We start from the raw sequence: 24,950 nt of genomic DNA, 5'->3' as shown, positions 1-24,950 counted from the left end.
AAATCTAAAAAAATAATTAAAAGATTTTAACTAATCAGATGTATCCTATAAAGTTTCAAAATTTGCATTAACTGACTTTATTCTGTTTAGCACAAATAACTAAAAGAAATAAAAGTGAGAAAATCATTCTAAAAGATGATAATTATCACCTCATTACTGTCAACCCTATATAAGCAGAAACAAAAGAATTATTCTAAGGTTCAGAAGAAGAAGTACACATCCCATAAAGAACAGAGCTTGTGGAGTTCCGGTTGTGGCTCGGTGGAAATGAATCCGACTAGGAGCCATGAGGTTGTGGGTTCAATCCCTGGTCTCGCTCAGTGGGTTAAGGATCCGACGTTGCCATGAGCTGTGGTGTAGGTCACAGATGCGGCTCCGATCTGGCGTTGCTGTGGCTGTGGTGTAGGCCGGCAGCTGTAGCTCCGACTCAACCCTAGCTTGGGAATCTCCATGTGCCACGGGTTTGGCCCTAAAAAAGCAAAAAAAAAAAAAAAAAAAAAAAAAAAAAAAAAGAGCTTTCCTACTTTCAGAATCTAATGAAAAATGTAAGTTAATGTTTGAAAAAAGAGCTTAAATGATACAAACATTAATAAAACTTAAAATAAGAATAAAGGAGTGCCCACTGCAGCTCAACAGGATGAGGGGTGTCTCTGCAACGCCAGGATGCACGATTGATCCCAGGCTGGGCACAGCATGTTAAAAAAGATCTGGTGTTGCCACAGCTGTGGCACAGGTGCAACTGTGTGGCTCGGATCTGATCCCTGGTCTGGGAACTCCACATGCCATGGGATGGCCAAAAAAGAAAAAAAAAAAAAAAAAAAGAAAGAAAGAAGAATAAAGGTGTAAGTAAAGAAATGCACAAGCGCTCATTCAGTAAATAGAGAGTGAATGCTGTGTGGCTTTGTTTATTTATTTATTCTGTCTTTTTAGGGCTGCACCCATGGCACATGGAGGTTCCCAGGCTAGGGGGCAAATTGGAGCTATAGCTGCCAGCCTACACCACAGCCACAGCAACGGGGGATCCGAGCCGTGTCTGCAACCTACACCACAGCGCACAGCAACGCCAGATCCTTAACCCACTGAGGCAGGCCAGGGATCAAGCCCACATCCTCATGGACACTAGTCGGGTTCGTTACTGCTGAGCCACAATGGGAACTCCTGTGTTGTTTCTGTTTTTCTAGACTCTAAGTCACCAGAGTTAGATTCCAGGCAACACTGCAGAGAATGGTTCTGTGGCGTAGAGATGAACAGAAAAGTGAATTGCTAAGAATGCAGGTGCATGATCTACAGAGCCTCAATTAAGGTAGTGGCCGTAGGGCTGGTAAAGAAGGGAGGAAATCAGTAAGTGTCTAGGAAGTCTAAGACAGAAAATAACACACGAATCACACAGCAGTTCCCAGTCAGAATGGAGGCTGGCTGGAAACAATCTGCAGGTTACGCTCCGGGCCACACCTGCATCCAGAACCAAGTGAACCAGAATGGATACTATGCTCGTCAAAGGAAACCCATGATGAACAGAGCAAGGCGCTTTGGTTACTAGAGTGAACTAAAACACGAAAATGGAAAAACACATCATTCTTTTATGTTGGTTATCATGTTATGACTATTAATGCATTATGAGAAAACATTTCGCAAGTTGAAGACACAGAAGAGTCCTGAAAAAGACAGGTGGGGTCTTTTTTAATGAGGAGATGTGTTCTCTATTAAAAATACATTAAAAAACACTGGCTGTGTTTAGGGAACAAATCTGGAGGCTATGGAGAGCTATGAATTATAGAGGACAACGCTACAAAGATGTGTCTAGAATAGTTAAGATTAAAAAACCCACCACGGAGCTGTTATTACCCAGAAGGACTGCTACAGTTTTCTTTCATTTCCTGCTTTAGAAAGGTCTCTGCTGGTGAGGACACAAAGTTGTGTAAGAGCTCTGGCCACACCACACACAGAAACGAGGTCATTTTCCAGCTTCAACACACACAAACATACATTACCACGGCACTAGTAAGCCAGTTTACCTTTTCTTTTAAATTTTCTTTTTCTCTGCTGTTTCACTTGATCTAAAATCAGCAATAAAAATAAAGTAGGCAAACTACGTATAGAGCAACCAAAGTGGATATATTCATGCTTTCCCTTTTCCATGTAACTACCAATGAATGGGTAAAAATTCCTTGGAAACAGATGATGAAAGGAAAATGAGTGAAATCAAAGAAAATATTCCCTCAAGTACCCCGAACAAATAACTGACCAATCGGAGTTCCCGTCATGGTGCAGTGGTTAACGAATCCGACTAGGAACCATGAGGTTGTGGGTTCGATCCCTGGCCTTGCTCAGTGGGTTAAGGAGCTGGCGTTGCCATGAGCTGTGGTGTAGGTTGCAGATGCGGCTCAGATTTGTCGTTGCTGTGGCTCTGGCATAGGCTGGAGGCTACAGCTGCGATTCAACCCCTAGCCTGGGAACCTCCATATGCCGTGGGAGTGGCCCAAAAAATGGCAAAAAAAAAAAAAAGATACTGCAATCAAGGACCACGTAGTATTGGCTTAAGGATAGACACACTAATTAAAGGAGGAGAACTGAGAAAGAGCCCCAGATGTATGGTTATATATGGTCTTTCAACAAAGGGTCCTAGCACGTGTAGATATCCATAAAGGGGAGAAAAACCCCAAACAAACCTTCATTTCTACCATAAACAAAAATTAACTTTAAATGCTCCATAGACCTTAATGTAGAATTGAAATAGGAAATTCCCAGAGAAAACAGAACATCTTAGGGAATTTGGGTTAAATAAGATTTCTTCAATACGAGGCAAAAAACACAAAATATTTTAAAAGTGATAAATTGGGCTTCATCAAAATTAAAAACTTCCGTTCTTCAAGAGATACTACCAAGAAAAGTAAAGGCGTGTCAAGACTAGGAGAATAAACTCACGAAATGTATATATCTTATAAAAGACTTATCTAATATATCTAAAAAACTCTTAAAATCCCAATAAAACAAACAATCCTACCAAACATTGGACATGGAGATCTGAAGCAAAGGAGAGATACAGAAAGCAAATAAACTCTTGAAAAGATGCTTGAAATAATTTAGAAAAAGGCAAAAAAAAAAAAAAACCCCAATAATTAGATACAATTACACACTCATATGAATTATCTAAAATTAAGATGAACACCACCAACTGTTTCTGAGAATGTAAAGCAAACTTTTATAAGTTAAACATACATTTGCCATATGATTCGACTGCTTGGAATTTACCACAAAGAAGTGAAAACATACATCCACACAAAAACTTCTTTTACATGAAAGTTCCTAGTAACTTTATTCATGAGACTTAAAAAAATGCCATCAACTGGAGAATGGATAAACTAATTGCAAGACATCTTAACTTATCCCAAAGTAAGCCATGGGAAATAGATAATTTTGAGTTATAAATGAAACTCAGAATGATCTAGCTTGATTCATTCGTTTCACAGAATATTACATTAATGTTTCTGAAGAAGACACTGCTATTTAGAAAGGTTAGGTCACTCATGGTCACCTGAGTTCTGACTCTTAGCGCAATGTCCTTGAACTTTGCTTTCCTAGACTTTATGTCACCGGCGTCTCAAAATAACCACTGGAGGTGCTAGGGAATATATGTACTTCCTCTGTTACAGAAGAGACAAAAGCAGGCAGACATAGGAGGAAGTTTAATTTAGCTGGATTAATTCTCTCATTACAAAATTACACGACCGTTAACTAAATATTATGCCAGTGTCCTAATCAGATTGATTAATCAAATAAAACAATGAAATCTAAAATAGGAAGTATACTGCTGAGCTATTCTTAGATGAATAAATAGAGTTAATTGAGGAAATATTCAAGCTAGAGCCTATTAAATTAGAAGAGTTAGTTTAACATTTTCCCTTAATATTAAATAAAACAATGCCTTGAACTACTCAGTAAGACATTCCTGGATTTTACTTATTTAAAAAGGTCTGTATAACCTATAACCGAGGGTACGTCTTAAGGAAGTAAGTTTGACAACTTTAATCTAAGTCATGAATTTCCAGTATAATTTTCTCTACTAAATTAAATTTAGGATATTCTTGTCTATCTATTCTCACTGACTTAAAAACTTGTAACTGCTGACATCTATGTCATAAAATACATTATGTACTGTGAAATTTAAGTAACTAGACATTACTTTTTCTGGCTAGTTAAATTTTACATGCAAATATCATAACTGCATTGAATATTTAGTAACAATAATGTGAAAGAAACTATTAGAGGCCTCTGGGCTCAGAGTCTTTCAGAATGGTTATTATGCATTTAAAAGAATTAAATAAAGAGTAAAACCAGGAGTTCCTGTCATGACGCAGCAAAAACGAATCTGACTAGGAACCATGAGGTTGGGGGTTCGATCCCTGACCTCGCTCAGTGAGTTAGGGATCCAGTGTTGCCATGAGCTGTGGTGTAGGCCCCAGATGCAGCTCGGATCCCAAGTTGCTGTGGCTGTCGCGTAGGCCAGCAGCTACAGCTCCGATTGGGCCCCTAGCCTAGGAACCTCCATATGCCACGGGTGCAGCCAAAAAGACAAAAGAAAAAACACCATAAAACCAGCTTGCGCTCTTATAGAGTTAAATGTTACTAATTACACAGTAAGTTTTCTTAGCAAAAGATCACTAAATGAAGAGCCAAAGTTAGAAAATCTGAACTATAAACTTTATTCTCTGACTCGAAAGTATGCGACATCTCTATACCTAGGTGTGTTTAGTTTTAAATAAAACATAAGCATTTGCACCTGTGCTTCCTATAAACGTCTCAGTCAGAGACACGCATTGAAATCAGAGTGTGAATCAAGTTCCAGCCACACACAGTGTGTGAGGTGCCAACATTCCAAGGAGGCACGTTTGGATTCTTGAACCGTCTGATTATTGACATGAAATACTAAGTCATAAATTTCACTGTTTGAGCTTATGATATTTTCACATTATTTTCAAATATGTGATTTGTTAAAGACTGTCACTTAAGAAATTACCCCATAAAAGCACCAATTTTAGTAAAAAAGTGTACTGCCTTTATACAAGTAACATAAATAAAGAATAATCGAAGTCAGACTGATTCTTTCCTCTCTCCTTGAGTGGCTGAGAATGGGAAAAAAAGAGAAAAAAGCCTCACCTTTGCCTGCAGGCTGAGGTACTGCAAATCCAGGCAGTAAAAAGGGCGCTCCTGTGCTAACACCAGCTGGTTTTAGGTCACTGACACCATATGTCGTCAGGGAAGTTATCAGATTAACCAGATCTTTCAAAGCATCTTTGGATTCTGCCTCTTTTGCTTGTTCCAATCTAGGAAAAATATGATTTAGCAAATACGTTTTCTCTTGTGTTGCATCTTCAAATTTAATACAGAAAGAAAATACCAATTTTATATGCAATAAATAAATGTATGGAGTATAACAGGAAGCTTCTTCTCGCAGTCTTTCTATACAAAAACATAACACTTTTATAAATCCACAAATTTTACGACACCGTGTATTTGAAAGAAATTATACCAATAGTCAGAAGACCTGATAAACGTTTATTTTGCCACTAACAGTGTCATTTTATATGATTCACTAATCTTCGGTAGGCAACCTCTGTAAATAAAAGGATTAGCTTATCTCTCCTTCAGTTCCTAAGGCTCTGATGTTATATAAGTTTTATGTTTACAACCCAAACTCGTATTAACCATTTCTTTACTAAGGAATTCTCTCAGTTAATAATTTTAAAAAGTGAATTCCCTGGGAAGATCTGTAAGACTTTATCTGTATTTTATTAGTTCAGATACTGACTAGAGTACATGCAGATTTCCAAAGGTCTTCTTACCATTTTTGAAAACCTTAATTTCTTTAAACTTGTCTTTTTTAATGTGAAAAATTTTGTTTTAATACTAGTTATTTTCATACCATATACAGCATGTGGTAGCCTATGTTTTCTGCATTTTCGAGTGCTACGCCCTTGCCTCTCCACGTTGGTACAAACTCTCCACAGACATGATTCTCACGGCCATGGACAGCCGACCAGAGAGCCGGCACCTGGAGAGCAGGTCAGCTAGTCGAAATCAGAACACAGGAGCACTAATACACACACAACTTTGTCTCCCTCTGGAGTTATATCTTCACAATAAATAATTCTAAGTAAAATTATTGTGCCAAAGAGTATCAGCGTCTTTAAGGCTTTTGACGACATCCAGTCAACCTGCATTGCAAAGGCCTGTACCAGCGAGTACTGTAACATGGCTCTTTCTTCAACGTTCACAGGTCCTCATTCATAAATCAGGATAGACAGGCGAAGCTATACTCCTGCGGGTTGCCTCGTATTAAGTAATGGCAACGAAGTCAAACTGGTGTCAGAGCAAAACGTTTAAAAAATAATGCTTGTTCACAGTAGATCAAATGATTTTAAAATAATTAATGGCCAGGGAACAAATAGTGAGACACAAGTATCTTCTTCTGAAATAAACTCATAACCAGCCATTTTCCCCACGTAAGTACAAAACACGTGGGATGAAAAAGAAGGCTAGTAAAAGAGTTTGGGATGGGCTAATTCGTTTTACATATACATTTATAAGGTTTCATTCAATCTCCACAATTATTCTTGCTATCAACTACACCAATAATAACACTAAAATGGAGACCAAAAATGTAATTAACCCAGAAGAGTTTCTACGTAAGGAAGACGCTAATTAGTTCATTTAAACTCTTCACCCTTAGCTACGAGTGAAGAGCAGATTTATTCTTCATGTCTAACCACTGGCTCCACGTTTGCAGCCTGCCTTTTCTAATCTAACTCTAAATTCACCCTCCATACTTTCTTGACAGAACAGGAACAAAAAGACATGATTAAAGCTAAGAGGAAAGAGTATGCATTAACTAAGTAATGCATGAATTCAGATCCTCTGATTAGAGTACATTTAGAGTTCTTTTGTTTCTTCCTCGAATTTATCTTTTCCTATAACCCCAAGCTACATTGTTTCTTTTGATGAGAAGATGAAATAGACATTTAAAACTATATGCTTCAATTGCGCTGTTTTACCTCAGCAAGAGATCGCAAAGGAAGTTATATCCCTGCCATATCCGAAAGTCATCCAAAAGAGTCTGGGAAACGTCACTGGAATCCTTGAGGAAACAAGAAAGCCCGGCAAACATTTCAACAATTTCTAGGGGAGACAGGTCATCTGATTGCTGCATATTCTGAACACACGTAGATAAACATTCTTTTTCTGTAAAAATAAAGAATTAAATAAGCGTATATATGCCATTTATATCAAATGCTTAAGAAAATTTTCCTCATTCTTAACTGGTGTTTAAAGAAGCATTAAAGTTTAATGTATTTTTACTGCAACATACATGCTATAGATTCTAAAAGTAAATATAGATTCAAATTCACTGAGAAAGTTCTGCCTCTAAGTAGTAAACACAGGATAGTACAGGAAGTGTTCGAAGCTAGTTGACATTCTAATTTTTACATTATACTTACACGTTTTATCATTAAACAAAATGACTGCCACTGCCACATGCTATTTTTTATCTTTTTATTAATATAGTAGAGGGAAAAAACACAAACAACTGCCTTCTAGGTTTAAGAAAAAACTACTAATTAGTTAAAAGTTCAAATTAGAATAAAATATAGACTATGAGACACAGAAATACTTCAGTAAATAAAATCTGAAAATTATGTTTGTACTCCATATTACTAGTTTAAAATACAGTTACACGCCACACTAAATTTGGGGATTGGAGGCATTTCAAAGAAGACTGTTTCTTATCTTTAATAAAATGTGTCTGAAGAAACCCAGTGTCATATAACCAAAGCTAAGAAGATTTAAGATAGGGACAGAGGCAAGAAACATTTAATGACTGACTGTGTTCAGGTAAGCGAACAAAGAGTGGTATTAAACCTTATTCTGAGGAGTTCCTTCCCGGGTGGCACAGCGATTAAGGATCCCTTGTTGTCACTGCTGTGGCTTATGTAGCAGCTGTAGCATGGTTTTGGTCCCTGGTCCAGGAACTTCCACATGCTGCAGGCATAGCCCACAAAAATTATTTGGAAAGACTTCCTTGTCTCATTTATATACACATGTGCACACACACACTATTTGAGATGCTACAACTGTCTCCTATTTAGACATTTTAAGGGATAGTTGAGCCTTATATATAGCTAAGAAAATGGACAATTTCTCCTCAAGGCTGACTTTTTTTTTTTTTTTTTTTTGGTCTTTTTGCCTTTTCTAGGGCCGCTCCCCCGGCATATGGAGGTTCACAGGCTAGGGGTCGAATCGGAGCTGTAGCCCAGCCTACACCACAGCCACAGCAACACGGGATCCGAGCCATGTCTGCGACCTACACCACAGCTCACGGCAACGCCGGATCCTTAACCCGCTGAGCAAGGCCAGGGATCGAACTCGAAACCCCATGGTTCCTAGTCAGTTTCGTTAACCACTGTGCCACGACGGGAACTCTAAGGCTGACAATTAACCCCCCTAATTTAATGTACGCTGCATCAGATAGACTATTATCTGTCTAAAAAAATTTTTTTTCATAGAGACTTTTAACTAGAGCACCTCAGAAAAACACTTCTCTCATTTTTTTTCAGTAAGAGGAGGGAAGCACGGGCTATGACATAGAATGTACATTACAGTCTGATTAGTAATTCACACAACGATGCCATTATTTAACTCCTGTAGACAGTCATCATTTTGAACATGAGAATGTCTTACCTTTGAAATGCCTCACCAATACAACAGAAAATCTTTTCTCCTGGCAAATACGTGTTTTAATTTAAAAGAGAATCTTTGGAGAAGGGAGAGAGGAAGACAAATCCGCCATCACACGAGGAAGGGAAAGGGGGGAGCAGCTCCGAGCAGGGAAATGAACAGGCTAAGAGAGACTCGCCGTGAATATACTTCACCACATTGACGCTGAGGCCGTGGCGAGAGATGGTCATGAGGACCTCGCCAGCACTCTTCCTCCAGAGCAGGTTGTAGGGAGGGCACCAAGAGGTTATTGCACTGAATAAAAGCTGGAGATCGTCCTTCTGGGCCAGCTCCTCAGCTGGAGAGACAAAACTGCACAGTTTCACTAAGATCTGAAAGACAGACAAGCAGAACGTGCGTACAAATAAACGTACGGCTAGGAAAAGGACGGAGCTGGGAAAGGACTAGATCTAATGATTAAAAATGCTGACCGTTCAGGGTTAGCCCGGACTGCGATCACAAAGCCGCAGTGATGAGGCTCTAACTTAGGCAGCAATAAAAAGGCATCTATAATTTAGAAGTGAGTTATGGTGAGACAGTTAACCACCCCTGCTTTTATCGGCTCCCCCCCCCAAAAAAAAACCATCGCGTGTTTACAATCCTCTCTTCACCATGGCATTTTGCACACCCTCCCCTGAAATGGAACAATCAACAGGAACGCTCATGACCAAGATTTTAGTTTTCTAATTTGGTTCTTCAATTCTGAGACTGTCATAGGTGGAAGGTAATTTTCTTTTCTAAAAAGGACAGTTTGAGGGGTTCCCGTCGTGGCTCAGTGGTTAGCGAATCTGTGGTTAGGAACCATGAGGTTGCAGGTTCGATCCCTGCCTCACTCAGTGGGTTAAGGATCTGCCATTGCCGTGAGCTGTGGTGTAGGTTACAGACGCGTCTCGGATTCCGCATTGCTGTGGCTCTGGCGTAGGCCAGTGGCTACACCTCCGATTAGACCCCCTAGCATGGGAATCTCCGTATGCCGCATGAGCGGCCCTAGAAAAGACAAAAAAAAAATTTTTTTAAATAAAATAAAATAAAATAAAAAGGACAGTTTTAGGGAGACAAAGTAAAAACAGGTCTTTAAAAGTTAAAAGTAATTTGTTCTAAATTTTATAAAACTAGAAGGAAAAATTACAATAAAAAAATCTAAATTCAGAAGTGTCTTTTAATTACGTCCACTAATCAAAATTCTTCTAAAGCATGACTTTCAAAGAAGATGCAATGTTCCTTAAACTCTGGCATGAGAACTTATTCCTTACCTGAGATTTGCAAAATACACACTACACAAGTGTCTATAGGACTAAGGGCCTTTTACGTGGGGAATTCAGCTGCTCGCAATGCGGTTTTTCTTCTAATCTCAATTCAATGTCAAGAAAACTCTGTGCTAAATTTTCTCAACCAAATATTTTTAGAAATATATAAAATGAATAAAAAAGCAATAATTTACGAAATCACTTTATTCTCTTGAAAGAAAAGTGTTTCATGAAATTTCATGAGTATTTTAAAATCTGTGGAAAATTGCTAGATAGAAAAAAGTATCTGGGGAGCTCCTTGTGGCGCAGCACGTTAAGGAACCAGCGCTGTCACTGCAGTGGCTTGGGTCACTGCTGTGGTGCAGGTTCAATCCCTGACTCAGGACTTCTGCATGTTGCATGTGTGGCAAAAAAAAGAAAAGGTATTTGGAATGTCATGTTTTGTCTGAGAAAGTTAGGTCTTGCTTTTTCTGTTTCCTTCAACACAAAAGTTATTTAAATATAAGAAAGAAATTTATAACTCATACATGCCAAATACCAGAAAAGATTAAGAATTCAGAGAAACAACAAAATGTTTATTAAATCAGTAAGTCCAGGCATTTCCCCCAACAACAACAATAACAAATGCCTGGAGAAATTGTTGGATACCAAATTTCCACTAGTGCATATCTTTTCCCTATGTGTCAAATGCAACAAAAAAGACATATGAAAAAAGGATGGTCAATTGCAGCAAAAAAATACCTGCTCAGAAGGGTGTACTGCTGAGTATACTTTTTTTGTTTTGTTTTTTTTTGCTATTCTTTGGGCCGCTCCCGCGGCATATGGAGGTTCCCAGGCTAGGGTCTAATCAGAGCTGTAGCCCGGCCTACACCAGAGCCACAGCAACGCAGGATCTGAGCCGCGTCTGCAACCCACACCACGGCTCACGGCAACGCCAGATCCTTAACCCACTGAGCAAGGCCAGGGATTGAACCCACAACCCCATGGTTCCTAGTCGGATTCATTAACCACTGCGCCACGACGGGAACTCCTGAGTATAGTTTTTGTTGGCTCTCATGCTGCCCTTACGTGACTAGAGGGACAGATGCCATTCCTCTTATTTGTAGCATAAAAACAAACCTGAAGAAAAAAAACTTTTCGCCAAAGCAAATCTTTGTCCTGAAAAGTAAGCTGGATTTAATTCCTTGATGTCGACTTTTGCGAAAACTAGCTCTTCCCCTCCAAAGGCGAAAGGATGACACCTAAACTAGTACAATCCTTCCACGTTAGGAATAGAAAACTGAAGATGTCCACACTGCATTCCTCTCCTGCCCCTACACGAACCACTTCTATTTGTGGGGATTCTGTTACAAAGTCCAGCCAAGTGTCATAGGGCAGAAACTGGCCACATCAACACAAATGACCAAACTAAGTAAACAGATGCCTACATGAAGCAGTACCGACTGCCAAGACCCCAGGAAGCCATCTGTCACAGAATATAAACACACGGCTTTCACCTACCATCAACACTGTGTTCTGAAACCAGTGAATAAGTTTGTCTCCACTGGCTGTTCTACACAAACTGAGGAAAACAACGCTCAGACTGTGAGGAGGAGCGAGAAAAGGCTGAGGGCTGCAGTAAAGGAGCTCGGGACTAGGAGGCGGCAAAGCTGAGAGCAAATCACTGCCACGCCTGCAGTGCTGTGGGTCACAGCCACGACCAGCAGTTGCCACAAATGTAAATGAAGAGTTCCATTTAAATTCTCCGTGACAAAGAAAGAGGAGTTCCTGTTGTGGCGCAGCAGAAACGAATCTGACGAGGAACTATGAGGTTTCAGGTTTGGCCCTGGCCTCGCTCAGCGGGTTAAGGATCCGGCGTTGCCTGAGCTGTGGTGTAGGTCACAGACGTGGCTCGGATCCCGCGTTGCTGTGGCTGTGGTGTAGGCTGACAGTTATGTCCGATCAGACCCTCGCCTGGGAACTTCCATATGCTGCAGGAACAGCCCTAGAAAAGACAAAAAGACACACACATTAATTAATAAATTAATAAATATTTGTATTTCATTTCTACTACGTCTGAAGCAGAGAACCATAGCTTGGGTATTATGTCTTTTAATCTTTCCCTAAATCCTTTGGCTAGGTATCATTATTTTCATTTTAGCGATGAGAAATCTGGGTCTTACTTCAGTGAGATGGATTCAAACAGGTGTGGGTTTTTTACACTTCACATTTTTTTGTGGGGGGGGGTTTCAAATGGAGGCATAAAAACACATACCCGAAAATTTAACCATCTTAGGAAATCATTTCTAAGTACAGAGTACAGTCGTGTTAACTCCACGCCCATTGCTGTGCAACACATCTCTAGAACATTTCATCTTTCAAAAGTGAAACTCTGGCAGTTCTGGTTGTAGCTCAGCGGTAATGAACCTGACTAGCATCCATGAGGACGAGGGTTTGAGCCCTGGCCTCGCTCAGTGGGTCAGGGATCCAGCGCTGTCGTGAGCTGTGGTGTAGGTCGCAGACATGGCTCGGATCCCGTGTTGCTGTGGCTGTGGCGCAGGCCGGCAGCTGCAGCTCCGATTCAACCCCTAGCCTGGGAACCTCCATATGCCGAGAGTGTGGCCCTAAAAAGCAAAACAAAACAAAAACACCTGAAGCTCTGTACCTACTGAACAACAACTGCCTTTTCCGCACCCTTCAGCCCCTGGCAATCAATACTCTACTCTTACAAGTTTGACTGCTTTAATTGAAATCATGCAGTATTTATCTTTATGTGTCAAACATGTATTTTTAAATACTGTATTTCCCGTGGGCAGATCAGACTCTAAATGTTTGTAGTTTGCTTGTTTTGAAATTTTTCTCCCAAAAAAAGATATCAAAATGATGGAATATTTCCAGACTAGCTACCAAAGGTTTATTTCATCTGCTAATGCTCTTAAAAGAAGAGCAGCAACAGTGGGAAAGAAGGGCTTTACAGGCAGGGAGCAGAAGCGGTAGCATCAGCCAGTAAAATAAATGGTCTTTTTCTAAGCTAAATATTTATAGGCGAAGGACTCTCTGTATATAGAAAACAGGCAAACAGAATATCTTGACATTAGAAGAAATCTGACCCCAAACTTAGGAGGATTGTCAAGAAAGGTTTTCCTTGCTTATTAGTCCACTTTAGTGGCGTGTTTGCTCTATCAAAGGTAACTTTAATGATTAGATCGGATTCGGGAAACAAACTCATTAATCCTTCACTCAAAGAGTCCCCAAAGGACACAGACAGATTGAAGAAATAGGACAGAGAAGATAAAAGTGAATTTCCAGCAAACCCCATGAAATGCTACAGAAAACCGAAGAGGCGTCTACTTAAGCAGTGTCCCCCTCGGTACAGATGGCCAGGCAAGCAGCACCTTCCATACCTGCACAAAAACTTTCTGGAGTAGTCCACGGCGTTCTGCTAGAGGTAGCTCATTCTGGGCACCCCCAACTGCCTCAGGCACATGCGGGAGGTCAAAAAACAGATATAAGCATTTAACCAGGGTGGAAGGCACTGACATCGTTGTCATGCAGTCCACGGTTTTCTGGAAAACAAACCAGTAAATAAGTGAATAGACAGACACACAGACAGACATAACTGTACTTGGTACAGCTAAGTGAGCTCATGAGTTTAAGCCAGAAGATTATACATCAAAATAACTTTTTTTTTTTTTTTGGTCTTTTTTTTAGGGCTGCCCCACAACGTATGTAAGTTCCCAGGCTAGGGGTTGAAATGGAGCTGTTGCTTACCCCACAGCCAAAGCAGATCTAAGCCACATCTGTGACCTACACCACAGCTCATGGCAACACGGGATCCTTAACCCACTGAACAAGGCCAGGGATTGAACCCGCATTCTCATGGATACTAGTTAAGTTCTTAACACACTGAGCCACAATGGCAACTACTCAAAATAACTTTTTAAATGCCTGAAAAAAATTAAAACTACTCCATGCTGGAAAATACTCATTTCCTATTTGGACAAATTTGGTTTAATTGGCTATTGAGAAGTTTGTTCCTTATTAAGGTATTTATTAAGTTGACTATTATGAGGAAACATGTTTCAAAGAACATAAGCTTTAGGATTTGGGGAAAAAAAAGAATTTAGCCCTGAACTTGGGCAAACTCATCTTGCTAGACCTCACCTTTTCCTCCTATAAAATGGATATAAGGATAGATATCTCTCATGGTTAATATGAGGGCTAGATAACAAACGCAAAGACATAAGGATTAACTATACATTAGCAGTTGTTTTACTATCACTTTTATTTTATTCTCATTGTAGATTCTGAGAGTTGAAAGGACATTTGAAGGATATAGCCATCACAGACACACAAAAATTCTACGTTATTTTCAACGAAAACTAAAGGAAAAAAATCTCAGATATTTTTATGACAAACATTTCAGTATTGCTAAGAAGTATGTTATATTAGCTGTGAAAATATTCCTATGGCACAGTCTGGAATAAAAAGTTTCTCCATGCTAGAGACCAACAGGCTGGAATCATCTGCTGATTCGTTTTTTAGTTTTCAGGAATCATTTCTTGAATGCCTAGGGTATGGCAGTCAGTGTGCTGGGAGCCGGGCATGCAGTGACGCGGGCTCCCTGCCCTGCAGAAGACGGTGATCTAGCAGCAGAAGGAGGGGCGTCGATAACTAGGATTAACTCTCTTAAGTGTGACAAGGGCAGAAGGTTCGGGCGAACACAACGGGGACTGATGGACACCTGCCAGGAGTGGAATGGAATGTGCAGGGCTTAGGATGGGCGGGGAAGACCACCTGGAAGACACACAGGAGGTCAGGCCATATGGTACAGTGTGTTCCAGGAACCCGAGTCCAGAACGGAGGACGCCTGAAGAGCCACAATAATAATGTCCCACCTCTAAAGGGGGGGTACTGCATAAAAGCACAAGGGTAAGCACTTTAAATCCACGCTCTCATCTATTGCTCAAGTCAGCCCGACGGAAGAACCTATGACTGTATGTTCCTCACTTTACAAAGGAAGCAACTGAGGTTCATCACTTATATACCTTGCCTTGGGTCAGAGAGCTGGTGTATATATGCGCGCGTGTGTATACACATACGTGTGTGTGTGTGCACACACTCTGGTGTATACACGCGTGTGTGTATACATATAGGTGTGTGTGTATACACACTCTCAAGTGTATATATGCAGGTTTGTGTATGCATATACATGTGTGTGTATGCATATACATGTATACACTCAGGTGTATACATGCGCGCGTGTGTATACATATACATATACGTGTGTGTGTATATATACACACCCGCATCCATACATATTACTCAATGCCCCTGCATGTGGTCTCCCACCGTAGCTTTACTTCTATTTTGCTGGCACTGGAGACGCAGTGACGTGTAAACAACAGAGGAAAAAAACCCTATTTCAGAAGATTAGCTGGTGGAAGCACAGAACACAGACTCCAGAGCAGGAAGGCTGGAGCAATCAGGAGGCTAGTACGGAAACCCTGAGAGAGATGGGCCGAGGCCAGGGCCGGAAGGAGAGGGAGCCGAAGCAACAACCCTTCCCGACATGCGGCCCCTTTCCACACAAGCGCTGTCAGGTCCCTCCTGCGACACGCAGAGCCCCCTGCAGTTCTCACCGATGACCTACATCCAGACACCCCCTGTCTCCACCTAACTCTCAGTTTCAACGTCTGTTCATACCTGAAACTTAATTCCTCAGCTTTCCTCCTACTCTCACCTCCCAAATGTTGATACCGCCTACACTCCTCTCTCCACAGTGTTACATACAGCTCGTTGCTGCATTTGGTAGTATGAGCTCCATCTCTGTCGCCTGCAGCTGACCACGTGTCAGTCACCTCTGTATCTTACTGCTGCCGACAGACAGCAGCACGCAAACAACAAAGTCAGCTCAAAACCTAACCCTGAATTTTCTTTTTCCCATTAGATTATTACCAGCTGTCCCTTCCGCTTAAGCAAAGTGACATGATTTTTCACTTCCATCTTAGTAACTGAGAGATTAAAAAGCACAACTTGGTATCCACACTGGCAACTGGCAACATTCATAATTTTTAAGTGATTCTTTTCTCCTGGTTCTTTGTGACACTTTTAAATTGGTCTGTCCATTTGTGCACATTTAAGTTAATACACAGTTACTGGCTTTCTACCATGTGTTAGGTGTTAGGGTAAGACAGTATCAAATCACAATTGAGAAAGAAAAAGCGCTTCTACAGAAAATATGAATAAAACAGAAATATTCCAATCAAACATTATTGTTTACATGTTACTCTAAACCAAACCAAATTTTGGTACCATTGTGGGCGTTTATAGCTACGAGCAGCAGCAGGCGGAATGGTATTTAGATAGTCACCTGATGTGATCACAGATATCTGAAAACAGTGGTCCAATTTAGGACTCTTATGTGAAAGTTACTCAATACTTGGGGTGAATAAACATCCTTATGTGCCAGAACTAGGGCATTTCTGGGAGGTGGAAATGCTAAAACTTAGAGAGTCCCAGGTAAATCAAGTTGGTCTGATTTCTTCTCTGATTTATTTATTTATACCTTTTCTCCCCCCCCCCCTTTTTTTAGGGCCGCACTTGCAGCATATACAAGTTCCCAGGCTAAGGGGTCAAATCGGAGCTGCAGCTGCCAGTCTACACCACAGCCACAGCAATGCCAGATCCAAGCTGTGTCTGGGACCTACATCTCAGCTCACAGCAACGTTGAATCCCTGACCCACTGAGGAAGGCCAGGGATCGAACCCACATCCTCATGGATACTAGTCGGATTCTTGACCTGCTAAGCCACAACAGGAACTCCCTCTCCTCTGATTTAAAAAACAAACAAACAAAAGCAAAAAAATTAAAAAGGCCATTCTAAAGAAAAAAGTTTCAAGTGCTGTTTACTTTGGGTAGTAATTGGTATCAGGAGAAACATACATTGTATCTGCAGTGGCCTGTCTGGTAGTACGATGGGCGTCACAGTTACCTTTGTAAATTCTGTGAGGTGTGTGAAAGCCCATTATAATTTACACAATAGCCATTCTCAAGACTGGTATGGACTTTGATAGGTAATTCTCCTCTGGATTTTAGAAGGTTGAATAAATTTTCTTCATTCCCAAAACATCACAGGTCAAAAATCAGGTATTCAAATAGCCCAGGAGTGACCACATGCAATATGTTACATGACACATGCTTAAAGCTGATTTAAAGGGGGAAAAAAGCAATCTCCAGAATAAGTCATGTAGGAAGGTAATATATATTATTCTGAAAATGACAATATTTCCTTATTTTCCATAAAAATTAGAACAATTCTCAAGTATTTGTCCATGTCATTTATTCCCCCCCCTTTTTTTTTTGGCCACAGCACTCAGAAATTCCCAGCCAGGGATGGAACCTGCGCCAGAGCAGTGACAGCACCAGAACCAGAATCTGCCAGGCCACAGGAGGACTCCATCCACGCCGTTCACTCTGTATTAGCTAAATGGCCTTAGATAAATCTTAGATCATTTTTCTAGGCCAAAGTTTCCCTAACAAGGGCTCAGAAGTGCTGGGCCAGTTCCTGGGCCACATTCCTCTAGCCACAGGCAGCCCATCATTTTGCCCAGCATGCCCTACAAAGAAACTATGCTCTATGTGCATTACGGTGTGAAAAAGATGAAAAACTGTTGCAAGTTAGGCATTTCCTCGTGTGTAAAGTGGAAACACCAACCTCCTGACAGAGGTGTTGTGATAGGCATGAAATAATGTTTAAGAAGAATTAGAAGAATATGGTGTTTATCATAAAATCTTCTTTGGATATGATAATACATTTAACTTCACGAAATCCCAAGAGGATTAAAATAAGAGAAGTTTCACAAATGAAAACCAAGGACTCACCTGACCAGAAGATGCTAACAAGTTAATTGTTGTCAGAAGCATCCACCCTCTACTGGCTTCTTCACTCTGATGGATTTCCAAGAACTGGACGATGGCCCGACTTGCAGCCTCTACAAAATCAGAGGCAAGTTATCAGGAGGAAAGAAATCACATACAAAAATTCAAGAAAGCAATAATTTAGTGAGATCTCTATCTATCTATTATCTATATATAGATATATATATCATCATATCAGCACAGAAATGCAAAAGCCAACCTACATATCTCAGGAAAAGGCATGTCATAAACTAGTCAAAAAAGAGTTCTGGAAGAGGGGAAACTGAAGCTAAACCTGCCTGGAAAACAAGTATATGTCTGTCTACAACGTGGGAGGCAGGGAAACAGAGCGATTAAGAATATACTGTATTTAAAAAAGCATGGCTAGAGGAATGAGCTCAATATGTACATACAGATCAAGATGAGAACTGTAACAACACAGGGCTCATAGTCTGGAAGAGCTGATGTTGAGAATTAGAGTCTAATATATCAATGGGGATGATTTAAAAAAAAATGCCTGGTTATGAAGGAAAGTAAGCTAAGGGCACCTGTATTTGACTCTTTGGGCAAGAAGAAGCAAATGCAGTTTCTTGAGCAAAGGAGAGAATGAAAGGATTATTTTTAAGACTACTAACTTAGAGTGACGTGCATGACAAACTGTAGGGGCAAAGAGACTGCTGGGGGAACAAATGAGGAGGTTGGCTCAGTGACAACATGGGGGGGGGGGACCATGAGCAGCTGACGTTAGGAAAGGGGAAACAGGGAGAGTCACTCCGAGAAGTCAGTATCTCTGAAACTTTGAAAGGCATTTTAATTGATTATGTTTTTAAAGATAAGGGAAAATGGAGAAATCCTTAACCACGCACTTAATTCTATCAGCACAGAGTTCATCAACTTTTATATTGATACAGGAGATGAATTAAAGTCAGAAAATAAGCCCAATCTGTTCACCTTAAACAAACACGTTATGTTACCAACAGACACTTAATGCAGGATGTAGAACCAATACAATTTAGTAACTTATAGAGGTACTTTTTTCTTCCGTCTAAAACAATCAAGATAAAAGTGTTGTGTTCAGCAAGTGAATGATGCTGTGCGGGGCATGTTTCATCTTTATAAACTTCCATTTGAAGGAACATTTTAATGAGACCAACATTTGAGATATAGCTTATTTTTACTGAACCTTAGCTGTATAACAAATGCTGCTGTAAGTACTGGTAGACGTAACTCATTTAATCTTTCTAAGAGCTCTATGACTTAGTTTCTAGCCTTACGCCACCGACATAAATTGAGAAACAGAGAGGGTAAGTCATTTGCCTAGAGACAGGCATGGGACTTCTATTCAAATCCAGACTGTCTAGCCGATTAGAGATTAAGATAATGATAAAAAATTTTTACTGGAAAAGAGAGAAGTCAATATACGCAGTATCTTGTAAGTGCTGAAATGACTGTACTCATATCCTCCGGGATTTATACTCTCGCAAACCCCTCTAGAAAATAAACACCCTGGGAGCAGACTCCTTGTCCGCCTTGTTCCGTGTGGGGCACATCACTGGCACTAAGTGGATGCTTACTAAACACCTGTTACATGAATGAATAAATCAACCCAGGGAGATCAAAGGAGGACACGCTGAACTCAGCTTCTCCTGAACATCAGATGGTCTGGATTTATTACGGATAACAGAGATCCTTGAGCGTTTAAAAGGGAGTCATATAAAGAAAGCAATGCTTAAAGCTGATTAAATAGAGGAAGGAAAAAATAAATAAAATAATACCACTGAGAAACCATTTTTTAGCAATCACGGTTTAAGATCATTGGTAAAAAATAACCTGCATTTGCTATCTAACATGAGCTATTGATAGGAATTTAATGCTCATGTAAGCAAGACAGCTCCTGCCCAGTTGGCTAAATTTTCAATCAAAGGCTGACATGCTATGCTTTCGTTTCCTAGGCTTCTTCATAACTACGCAACTTTGGTTTTCAGTTGTGCATTTTCAATTTCTTAACATCTTGAAAAACAATACGTACAGTCTTCAAATTGGTTTATTTGACAATTAAACCAATGTAATAAAGTTCTACTTGATTTAAAAAAAAAAACCCCGAAACACCGACTGGTAAATTAACTAGTCAGTATCTCCTACGCCTTTCACAGAGGGGGAAAAAGATTTAAGAACTACATCTACTTCATAAAAGAAATAAAGTTATCTTCCTGGTACAGAATCTATAAACATATAGAAAAGACATATTTTGAGTGACTCTGGATATTACCCCTATTACTTAACATTATTAACTTTTAAAGAAGATTGGACAATGAATAAACTGTCAGTTATGAACAATGAATGTCATGCTTATTTTGAGAAGCAAAGCACCAAAAACGTACTCTTAGTTTGAAACAGTTCTGGTTATACAATCAATGGCATTTATCTGAGTGTGTGGTCTCTTCTGTTTTAGCTGACAGGGAACATTAAGATATTCCTCGAGGTGAGAAAAGACACTGTATTTTTGAAATATTCCATTTGTTAATAAACAGTGCAACAGTTCAGTAGGCTGCTGAGCTAATTGAGATAATACATGTGAAAATAAACCTTGAAAAGGATCAAGACAGTATAATTATTTATTTACAGTGTCCCTTCAACAATTTTTTCCCAACTGAATAATTAACTCCTCTGTTTGAGAAGAAGGTGACTTCAGTTACAGGAGTAATAATGTACAATACAAAATGAATCTATTCAGAAAAACTGTTTCATTTTCACCTACTACCTTCTGTATGCTGCCATACAAAACATCTTTTTTTTTTTTTTGCTTTTTCAGGGCTGCACCTGTGGCATATGGAAGTTCCCAGGCTAGGGGTCGAATTGGAACTACAGCTGCCGGCCTACACCACAGCCACGGAAGCGCTGGATCCGAGCAGCATCTTCGACCTGCACCACAGCTCAGGGCAATGCCAGATCACCTACCCATGGAGGGAGGCCAGGGATCGAACCCGCGTCCTCATGGCTACTAGTCAGATTCGTTTTCCACTGCGCCACCATGGGAACTCTGGCCCGTCTTTTATTTTAAATGGAGTCAAGAAGCTCATAATACAAGTACATAACATTTACTGCCATTTAAAAAAAAACTGCAGAGACTAGAATGTAATTTTAAATTAAATCTGAATAACCACAGAATTTCTTAAAACTTTAAAAGAAAAACACTCCTGGTCAATAAAAACTTGCATTACGATTTTTTATTGTCACTGATTTTTTAACAAACATAAATTTAAACGATGACTTAAGATTATAAGAGTTAATGAAAGGAACATATTAATATTAGCCCATCTCAAGAGTTGCTAATCATTTCATTTAAGCTTTAGTTTTCATGCTGCAGTTCGATACATATAATTAGGCTAAAAAAATATAGATACAGAGTTAGTAGAGCTTGTTATTAGATATTAAATAAGAACAGAATGTGGACAGTTTTAAAAGAAATGTAAGTTCCCCGTCTCCACTGTAAGAGTACAAGTAAATTCAGTTAGGCAACATTCAAACAACCAAAACACAAAACCTGTTAGTAAGTGTAACACAACAATTTTTCTTTGGCAAAAGTCCATTTAATGCGCAGCCACTTTCAAACTTATGCTTCAGAATAATGTGAGACGTATCAGTAGTACTATTACACTTATTAATGAAGAAAACATGCCCTAAATACTCTTTCCCATTCCCCTCTCCCCAAACAAATTACTTCTACGTTAGTCAAAAACACAGTATTAGAACTCAAAGCTTCCATGCTTCTTTCCACTTGATACTACATAACCACACCTTGGGAATGAAATTACCTGAAGGTGTTGTGGCTTTGAAATCCTTGGAGGACACCGGGGCACACTGTTTTTCTGTTTAAAAAAAAAGGCTGGGTTGTCTAATTGGGGATGCACTCTGTTATGCTAATCCCGCCACAAGATGCTGCACGCGATGCCAGCTGAGGCCAGCATCACCTGGCTTCTCCAGCACGGGCCGCTGCCCAGTGGGGATTGCACCACTGGGCTTAGCAGTGGCAATGAGCATGCAGCAAAGTCATTAATAATAAACCGAAGGTACTATTTTTACACAGGTGGGAATTTTCTGTTTCAATGACGTGAATCAACCACGTGCCCTTAGAATGCACAGTGCATGGCTGAACTTAACAAATAACTAGACGAGATGGAGAACAGGCTTACGCCATATCCTGCACACAATATGGCCAGGAAATTACATATTTTCTCAAATTAGCTGAGAGTCACTACGTAATTTTAACAAAACCACCGGAGGCAAGAACCAAAACAGAATGAAGGGAGACAGAGCTAAGGTGTTACCAATCAGTGCCTGTACTCATTCGGCATGTTGGTCTACCTAAAACTTCCTATTTTTATTAACTACTGGTGGATAGATTTAAACAATAGAACTGCAGATAAGGGGGCTTCCTCATTTCCTACTGAGGTGTCTACACTACATATCAGAAGAGATCTGGTAAAAGACTTAATGGGTGACTGGTGATTAGGTAACAAACAAGTTAACAAGTTCTTCACACCAAATTCAGAGGAATCCTGGAAAACTTATCTTGCTCTGATGTGCAACAAAGCCAATTTTCAAATGAATAACAGATAGAGAGCTCATTCCACATGTTTTTTGGGGGGAGCAGAAAAATTATGTCCATATAAATTATAACAAATTACTTTCAGTGATAACTTCCTGTAAAAAAGGTAACGTCAGGAGTTCCGGTGGTGGCCCAGCAGAAACGAATCTGACCAGAAACCATGAGGTTGCGGGTTTGATCCCTGGCCTTGCTCAGTGGGTTAAAGATTCGGCGTTACCATGACTGTGGTGTAGGTCAAAGACGCGGCTCGGATCTGGCATTGCTGTGGCTATGGTGTAGGCTGGCAGCTGTAGCTCTGATTTGACCCCTAGCCTGGGAACTTCCATATGCCACGGGTGCAGCCCTCAAAAGACAAAAAAAAAAAAAAAAAGGTAATGTGACGTATCGAAAGCAGCCAGACTCATAGAAGCACAAAGTAGAATAGTGGTTGCCAAGGGCTGGGACGATGAAGAAATGGTTAGCTGTTAATAAATGTGTGTGAAGTTACAGTTAAGCAAAATGAAAAAGTTCTAGAGACCCGCTGTACAACACTGTACTTACAATTTACTGTACACACAAAAATTTGTTAAGAGAGCAGCTCTCACATTATGTGTTTTTATCACAACGAAAATCAGCTGATCAATCAGAAAATCAGAATGCAATCATGCAAGAAGAAAGATGATTCAGGATGTACCTAGATCCTCAAAATCTAGAATTTTTTACTAGGAAAATCAAAAGATACAAAAAATCGCCAAGAGGAGTTTCCTGGTAGCCTAGTGGTTAAAGAGGATGCAGTGTTGTCACTACTGTGTCCCAGGTTTGATCCCTGGCTTGGCAGTTTTGCGTGATGTGGACACGGTAAAAAAAACAAAAGCAAACCAAAAAAAAAAAAAAAACCTCCATGAAGTACCATGAAGTACTTTTCATAAAAACATTAATTAAAAGAAATTTCCAATATTCAAGACTAATAATGAGAGAACAGGATGCCAAAAGCCAGAGTTCTTGAAGGCCTGGCTGAGGAGATGCTCTAAAACCATACTTTTTTCTCTTCAACACCAAGAATGTGGCTTTTCTAACATTCTTCCAATTCTCGAAGCATTATGGGGGGAAGAGGGGGTTGAGGAGACAGAGAGATCCTATGTCAAAATCAGTAAGAAAAAAAAATTACTGAGCTCCTAGTCTGAGACAGGCATTCCTTTGGGTGAGACAGGGGTGAACACGACAGACAATAAAATTAAATAAGTAAATAAACAAGATACTTTCAGAAGATGACAAAGCTCTAAAGACAGTATTTAAGGTGACTGAATAAATACAAACTGGGGTTAGAGGATAAAATTCTATCAAGTGGAGATAGAGGATAAAGATCTATTTGAGGCAGGGTGACTGGAAAAGGTTTCTCTTGTGCAGGTAAAACCTACACAAGTTGAACTGAATCTCACTGGATTCTGAAGTTAATGAATTTCAAAAATGTGAAACCAAAACTTACATGGAATCGTATGATGTGAGACAATGTCCCTAAAATACCTGGCAGACAAGGTGTCATCAATGGAGGACGGTGGATCCAGGAAGGGCACAAGGGGATCTAGGCACAGGGCTGCAGCTTCCTGTGACTCCAGGATTATTTCAAGACAGAAACTTCAACACAAAACAAAATGAACCGTGTAACTACTCCTGCTGTAATTAACCATGAGACACCGTCTCCATTTAAGATACTTCTCATTATTCCTCAAAAATTGTCCTATGGATATGAAATTGTGAAGATATTTTAGAAAACAAAGCTCCAATGTAGAAAAATGTTTTTCTACGACATGCAGATTTGGTATTCATAAAGACAGCAACAAAGAGGAGACTACAAATGAGATTTGGAATTTTTTTTTTTTTTAATCTAGAGATATCACTCAAGAAGAAAATGCAATGCCAGGAGTCCGCACGTGACAAAGAACTCTCCCTTCACACCACCTACAAGGCATAAAGCACAGAAGACGACCATTTAAGATGAAAGTGAAATCAATATAGATAAAAAGGATGCAATCCCGTTTTGAGTGGAGAAGGGAAACGATGGTTAAACTATTTTAACTACCTTTCACTGGACTTGCTTCATACTGAAAATATAATCAAAACTTTAAAAACATCTCTCTTTAAAATCCAAACATCAGTTGATACTGCTTCTGATTAAGAGATTTTGTACTCAATCGAAAAATTCTTTAACAGCTGCCACTCCAAAGACTCCATGACGGGCCCCCATTAAAGATGGAGGCTGGAGTTCCCGTCGTGGCTCAGCGGAAATGAATCTGACTGGCGTCCATGAGGATGCAGGTTCGATCCCTGGCCTCGCTCGGTGGATTAAGGATCCGGCATTGCTGTGAGCTGTGGTAAAGGTTGCAGACACGGCCTGGCTACCATGTTGCTGTGGCTGTGGTGAAGGCTGATGGCTACAGCTCCGA

General features: G+C 40.0%; 1 protein-coding gene across 1 annotated transcript in view; it reads right to left on the bottom strand.

The window, feature by feature from the left end:
• Positions 1-24,950, bottom strand: part of WDFY3 (WD repeat and FYVE domain containing 3) — a 274,276-nt gene that overhangs the window by 137,367 nt on the left and 111,959 nt on the right. The window contains 5 exon segments of the mRNA XM_021101795.1: positions 5,158-5,324; positions 7,053-7,239; positions 8,912-9,104; positions 13,403-13,564; positions 17,883-17,992. Coding sequence (XP_020957454.1) covers positions 5,158-5,324; positions 7,053-7,239; positions 8,912-9,104; positions 13,403-13,564; positions 17,883-17,992 — 819 coding nt within the window.

Source organism: Sus scrofa, chromosome 8 (assembly GCF_000003025.6).
Source record: "Sus scrofa isolate TJ Tabasco breed Duroc chromosome 8, Sscrofa11.1, whole genome shotgun sequence".
NCBI lineage: Eukaryota > Metazoa > Chordata > Mammalia > Artiodactyla > Suidae > Sus > Sus scrofa.
Note: the sequence above shows the minus strand (reverse complement) of the source record. Positions and strands in the feature narration are given on the sequence as shown.